The sequence below is a fragment of the Ranitomeya imitator genome, chromosome 1 (assembly GCF_032444005.1).
Source record: "Ranitomeya imitator isolate aRanImi1 chromosome 1, aRanImi1.pri, whole genome shotgun sequence".
NCBI lineage: Eukaryota > Metazoa > Chordata > Amphibia > Anura > Dendrobatidae > Ranitomeya > Ranitomeya imitator.
This window is the reverse complement of record NC_091282.1, coordinates 51497999-51505306: the sequence shown is the minus strand read 5'-3', so window position 1 is coordinate 51505306 and position 7308 is coordinate 51497999. Positions and strand designations below refer to the sequence as shown.

The window sequence follows — 7308 nt, the reverse complement described above, 5'->3', positions numbered from 1 at the left end:
TTGACACACCTGGACTGGGTATTTGTAGATTTCCTGTCTGCATCTGTGAATTGCCGGTGATATTTCCATTTTCCCCTGTTGAGACTTGGAGCTATAGCAGTCGGCTATCTTACTCTTTGGTGCTGTTGGAGGACATCTGTGTTACCTCAGTGAGTCTACTCAAGATATGAGTTCTTGTTTGTCTATCCCAGCTGTCTTTAGTGGTAGTGGGGTTTGACTAGTGCACCTTGTTCTTCCCTAAGCAAGGCTTAGCCACTGGGTCAGGCAGGGATCAGGTTCCTGCTCGGCGATAGGTGTAGAACCTATATAGGGACGTTTAGGGCAGACAGGGTGACTTTAGATCTGCCTAGGGGTCCCACTCTCCCCTTCCTTAGTACTCAACTCCCTTCCCCAATTCCTTCGTGTTGCACTTAGTCTTCCCTGAGTGACACGTCATGGGCATATAATCTACTGCTGACCCCACATTGTCCCATGACTTCTCATTATAAAAAAACACTCAGCAATCCTCGCAGCCAATCAAAACAGTGGCACCCAGCCTAGGCATTAGATGACCAAAGGTGTTTTTTTCCCATGTTATGTATTTGCCCACACATCACCAATCATTCACATGACACATGAGGAACTTCACCTGTTGCAGCATTCATGTAGCAATGCAACAAAGGCTGATATGTCGACCACTGTAAACAGGTGTACCTTACTGAGGTAAGAGTAATGCTACGCAGCAATAACATATTGCAGTCAGCAAAAATAACTGCAGATTTTTCATTTCAGCCTGGACGACCAAATTAATACTATGAAATTGTCCTGGTTCTTGAGGAGTTAATGTATTGCATTGCCAACAAGATGAAATTGAAAGAATCTGGAAAGAATGAAATGAATTGCTTTTATTGGGGAGGTGCTTACTAGAGGGAGGAACTTTTTGGAAGTCAGTGCATTTACCGGAATTTGAGAGAATGTTTAACTAGTATTGTCTTCATCCCTCCCAATATCATTCTGTGAGTCTGACTTATAAATACATGTGCACTGTGCTTTTTGGGACAACACCTAGAGAACATGCCTGACGAAGAGACCTAAGGATTTGGAATTCCGAAAATTTGTGTTGTAACATCATTTATTCTATCTTTATTAGTCATTTAAAAGTTATCAGCAGGATTATTTTTTTGTTTCTTTCTTCGAGAGCAATCAAACTTCTCAAGATAAGAGACGCACGACTGGAGATCAGCAGAGGACCCCAAAGCTCAACATCGGAGGAGGTAAGAAAGAATCAAAACCATACAACTGTTGTTGCTTTACCGAAAGTTGCATTGAAATGGAAGCATTCTATGTTTTTGTTTTCAGATACTTTAATAGCTACGATGCAACTTATGATCCACGTGGTTTTCCTTTTTGCAACTGCAATGTGCAAGAACGGGTCTCTCTCACATCAACCCAAGTCTGAGGTTAGCGCAATATACGCAATCAGAACTGTATAGCGCATCTGTCCAATTGTCTGCACGTTACATGTGTACTCTTTATTTGCAGGTCACGATGCTGAAATAGTATACCTTCCGTCTGTTGACATTTTAGAACATTGGGGCAAATTTATTAATGCTTTCTAATATTGAGACTGCATGAAATATAGGGTATGTGCTATTTTTACAGGAGGGTAGGCTCTGGCTTAGAAAGCCGAAAAGCGGATAAAAGAAGTGGCCATGCCAGTCTACAGACAGCTTCATTTTGGAAGCAGCTCAATTTTTTATAAGTACAAGTTTGTTTTTAAAAAAAAGAGCTTTATATTTTTACACTTTATAAAAATACAGCTGAGCTGACCTTTTCCTGAAACGCCTTCCTGTTGCTAAAAGACGTTTGCAAATACCCGTAAAATGCACCATATACTGTATATCACAGTGGACCATAAATTTAGCACCATTTGACACATCTTTTACATTGACAATAATTCTGAAAGGGAATCAGTAGATAGGATCAACCCTTCTAAGCCATCTACAAGTGCTTCTCACAAAACTAGAATATCATCAAAAAGTTTATTTCAGTTCTTCAATACACAAAATGAAGCTCACATATTATATAGAGTCATTACAAACAGAGTGCTCTATTTCAAGTGTTTATTTCTGTTAATCTTGATGATTATGGCTTACAGCCAATGAAAACCCAAAAGTCATTATCTCAGTAAATTAGAATACTTTATAACGCCAGATAGAAAAAGGATATTAAAATCCGAAATGTTGGCCTACTGAAATGTATGTTCAGTAAATGCACTCAATACTTTGTCGTGGCTCCTTTTGCATCAATTACTGCATCAATGCGGCGTGGCATGGAGGCGATCAGCCTGTGGTACTGCTGAGGGGTTATGGAAGCCCAGGTTGCTTTGATAGCAGCCTTCAGCTCGTCTGCATTGTTGGGTCTGGTGTCTCTCATCTTCTTCATGACAATACTCCATAGATTCTCTATGGGGTTAAGGTCAGGCGAGTTTGCTGCCAATCAAGCACAGTGATACTGTTGTTTGTAAACCAGGTATTGGTAGTTTTGGCCGTGTGGACAGGGGCCAAGTCCTGCTGGAGAATGAAATTTCCACCTCCAAAAAGCTTGTCGGCAGAGGGAAGCATGAAGTGCTCTAAAATTTCCTGGCAGACGGCTGCGCTGACTTTGGTTTTGATAAAACACAGTGGACCTACAGCAGCAGATGACATGGCTCCCCAAACCATCACCGATTGTGGAAACTTCACACTAGACCTCCAGCAGCTTGGATTGTGGCCTCTCCACTCTTCCGCCAGACTCTGGGACTTTGATTTCCAAATGAAATACAAAATTTACTTTCATCTGAAAACAGCACCTTGGACCACTGAGCAACAGTCCAGTTCTTTTTCTCTTTGGTCCAGGTAAGACGCTTCTGGCGTTGTCTATTGGTCATGAGTGGCCTGACACAAGAAATGTGACACTTGTAGCCCATGTCCTGGATACGTCTGTGTGTGGTGGCTCTTGAAACAATGACTTCAGCAGCAGTCCACTCCTTGTGAATCTCCCCCAAATTTTTGATTGGTCTTTTCTTAGCAATCCTTTCAAGGCTGCGGTTATCCCAGTTGCTTGCCACCTTTTTCTACCACACTTTTTCCTTCCACTCAACTTTCCATTAATCTGCTTGGATACAGCACTCTGTGAACAGCCAGCTTCTTTAGCAATGACCTTTTGTGGCTTACCCTCCTTGTGGAGTGTGTCAATGACTGCCTTCTGGACATCTGTCAAGTCAGCAGTCTTCCCCATGATTGTGAAACCTACTGAAACAGACTAAAAAGGGACCTTTTTATAAGCTTAGGAAGCCTTTGCAGGTGTTTTTTGTTAATTATTCTAAATTACTGAGATAATATCTTTTGGGTTTTCACTGACTGTAAGCCATAATCATAAACATTAACAGAAATAAACACTAGATCACTCTGTTTGTAATTGACTTAAAGACCCCTACAATTGATGAATCGAAGCCCATATGATTAAAACATGCTGATACACAATATAGTGTGCAACATGTGAACATCCTATTAATATTTTCTCGCCGAAATGAAGCCCTTGAGGCTGCCGTCACACTATCAGTATTTGGTCAGTATTTTACATCAGTATTTGTAGCCAAAACCAGGAGTGGGTGATAAATGCAGAAGTGGTGCATATGTTTCTATTATACTTTTCCTCTATTTGTTCCACTCCTTGTTTTGGCTACAAATACTGATGAAAAATACTGACCAAATACTGCAAGTGTGACGGCAGCCTAAATAGTGCAGATGTGACGTAAACTTTTCTGTTTCGTTTATAATTTAGGAATTCATTACTGTTCAGGACGCAAATTCGGTAGAAAAAGGTCTCAATCAAGAGACTTCTCCGGACGTACATAATGTCGGAAACCCGCAGGAATCGTCAGAGAGTATAAATAGAGTTCCTATAAATCAGAAGGATCCGCCAACAGGACCGGAATGGATAAAAGAAGCGGCAAGATCTTCAGTTCATTCGGAAAATAATTTAGATGCTGATGCCGAAGCAAAGAACAGAGTTCCCTCTGAAAAGGACCAAGCTGCCACCAAAAGTAACCAAACCGAGGATGAGGAAGATATGGAAACACCTCTGACAAAGGTGCAAACATCAACAGCAGCTCCAGAGTTTAATTGTTCTTCGATGTGGCCAGAATGTGCCAATCCTCACAATGCCACCGAGGAGGTGTCGAGACAACTGAGCAGATTCAGCCTGGATATGTACAAAACACTGTCGCAACGTGACGAAACATCGAATCTCGTGATTGCTCCAATAAGCATTGCACTGGCGCTGTCACAGCTAATGCTGGGTAAGGAACATAGACGTTTTTATGATTAATGAAAACTATTTCTTTTAAGCTAAAATTCCTTTTTTTAATCACATTTTACATCATTTCCCGTTCTACAGCCTCTGTGTTTCCCAGTCTAATTGTGGCTGCAGAATGAGTTATCTGAGAATCCTTCTGTGAACTCATTCTGACAGCCCATTTGGAGAGTTTCTAACGACTCATTCAAAGGCAGTTTTTCACGTACGCGTGCAATCCGTTTTTTTTTTTTTCACAGATAGAACTTGTACCTATAGGTGTCGAACTGGGATGGCAAAGGCCCACCAGTAATATTGATTCTTCAGGCCCACTGTTCAGCTACATGCAAAAATAACCTGAAAATTTACGTTTGCTTTTTATGTAATATTAACTTGGCTAGCTTGTTTAATTTTCTGCAAATTGTCAATCAAGTGACATAGTATTATGCAATTAGAGCTTCTCTCACAAGGGCGGCCTACCAGAGGATTCTCCTGTTCTCCCGTGGGCCAGTCCGAGCCTGCCTATGATATTCTTTGGGGCTGTGCATATGTCCAATTTTTTCCTCGCAAAAAGCAGTCCTGGGAAAATATCAGAGACATGTCCAATTATTGACCCGAGCGTCAGATCAAAATCTGCAGTGTCAATTTTTGGGTCCGTGAAAATCATTGGACTGCACTCAGATGACAAAGAAGAAGGGATTCAAGCTTCAGGAGGCTAATTTGCATATTCCAGGTGCCTTCTGGGAGAAGCGAAGTCTCCCTAAGCTAGAAGATCGTTGGGTACAGCCGGGACCAGCTGCTTCGAAAGCATCACCAAACCAGGGATTCAAGCTTCAGGAGGCTAATTTGCATATTCCAGGTGCCTTCTGGGAGAAGCGAAGTCTCCCTAAGCTAGAAGATCGTTGGGTACAGCCGGGACCAGCTGCTTCGAAAGCATCACCAAACCAGGGATTCAAGCTTCAGGAGGCTAATTTGCATATTCCAGGTGCCTTCTGGGAGAAGCGAAGTCTCCCTAAGCTAGAAGATCGTTGGGTACAGCCGGGACCAGCTGCTTCGAAAGCATCACCAAACCAGGGATTCAAGCTTCAGGAGGCTAATTTGCATATTCCAGGTGCCTTCTGGGAGAAGCGAAGTCTCCCTAAGCTAGAAGATCGTTGGGTACAGCCGGGACCAGCTGCTTCGAAAGCATCACCAAACCAGGGATTCAAGCTTCAGGAGGCTAATTTGCATATTCCAGGTGCCTTCTGGGAGAAGCGAAGTCTCCCTAAGCTAGAAGATCGTTGGGTACAGCCGGGACCAGCTGCTTCGAAAGCATCACCAAACCAGGGATTCAAGCTTCAGGAGGCTAATTTGCATATTCCAGGTGCCTTCTGGGAGAAGCGAAGTCTCCCTAAGCTAGAAGATCGTTGGGTACAGCCGGGACCAGCTGCTTCGAAAGCATCACCAAACCAGGGATTCAAGCTTCAGGAGGCTAATTTGCATATTCCAGGTGCCTTCTGGGAGAAGCGAAGTCTCCCTAAGCTAGAAGATCGTTGGGTACAGCCGGGACCAGCTGCTTCGAAAGCATCACCAAACCAGGGATTCAAGCTTCAGGAGGCTAATTTGCATATTCCAGGTGCCTTCTGGGAGAAGCGAAGTCTCCCTAAGCTAGAAGATCGTTGGGTACAGCCGGGACCAGCTGCTTCGAAAGCATCACCAAACCAGGGATTCAAGCTTCAGGAGGCTAATTTGCATATTCCAGGTGCCTTCTGGGAGAAGCGAAGTCTCCCTAAGCTAGAAGATCGTTGGGTACAGCCGGGACCAGCTGCTTCGAAAGCATCACCAAACCAGGGATTCAAGCTTCAGGAGGCTAATTTGCATATTCCAGGTGCCTTCTGGGAGAAGCGAAGTCTCCCTAAGCTAGAAGATCGTTGGGTACAGCCGGGACCAGCTGCTTCGAAAGCATCACCAAACCAGGGATTCAAGCTTCAGGAGGCTAATTTGCATATTCCAGGTGCCTTCTGGGAGAAGCGAAGTCTCCCTAAGCTAGAAGATCGTTGGGTACAGCCGGGACCAGCTGCTTCGAAAGCATCACCAAACCAGGGATTCAAGCTTCAGGAGGCTAATTTGCATATTCCAGGTGCCTTCTGGGAGAAGCGAAGTCTCCCTAAGCTAGAAGATCGTTGGGTACAGCCGGGACCAGCTGCTTCGAAAGCATCACCAAACCAGGGATTCAAGCTTCAGGAGGCTAATTTGCATATTCCAGGTGCCTTCTGGGAGAAGCGAAGTCTCCCTAAGCTAGAAGATCGTTGGGTACAGCCGGGACCAGCTGCTTCGAAAGCATCACCAAACCAGGGATTCAAGCTTCAGGAGGCTAATTTGCATATTCCAGGTGCCTTCTGGGAGAAGCGAAGTCTCCCTAAGCTAGAAGATCGTTGGGTACAGCCGGGACCAGCTGCTTCGAAAGCATCACCAAACCAGGGATTCAAGCTTCAGGAGGCTAATTTGCATATTCCAGGTGCCTTCTGGGAGAAGCGAAGTCTCCCTAAGCTAGAAGATCGTTGGGTACAGCCGGGACCAGCTGCTTCGAAAGCATCACCAAACCAGGGATTCAAGCTTCAGGAGGCTAATTTGCATATTCCAGGTGCCTTCTGGGAGAAGCGAAGTCTCCCTAAGCTAGAAGATCGTTGGGTACAGCCGGGACCAGCTGCTTCGAAAGCATCACCAAACCAGGGATTCAAGCTTCAGGAGGCTAATTTGCATATTCCAGGTGCCTTCTGGGAGAAGCGAAGTCTCCCTAAGCTAGAAGATCGTTGGGTACAGCCGGGACCAGCTGCTTCGAAAGCATCACCAAACCAGGGATTCAAGCTTCAGGAGGCTAATTTGCATATTCCAGGTGCCTTCTGGGAGAAGCGAAGTCTCCCTAAGCTAGAAGATCGTTGGGTACAGCCGGGACCAGCTGCTTCGAAAGCATCACCAAACCAGGGATTCAAGCTTCAGGAGGCTAATTTGCAT

General features: G+C 44.5%; 1 protein-coding gene across 1 annotated transcript in view; it reads left to right on the top strand.

The window, feature by feature from the left end:
* Nucleotides 1-1003: 1003 nt before the first annotated feature.
* The window catches only part of LOC138661654 (factor XIIa inhibitor-like), a 64424-nt gene continuing 58119 nt past the window's right edge, over nt 1004-7308 (top strand). Inside the window, exons 1-3 of the mRNA XM_069746494.1 lie at nt 1004-1253; nt 1339-1439; nt 3805-4321. Coding sequence (XP_069602595.1) covers nt 1356-1439; nt 3805-4321 — 601 coding nt within the window. The 5' untranslated portion in view covers nt 1004-1253; nt 1339-1355. The remainder of the gene's footprint in view (nt 1254-1338; nt 1440-3804; nt 4322-7308) is intronic.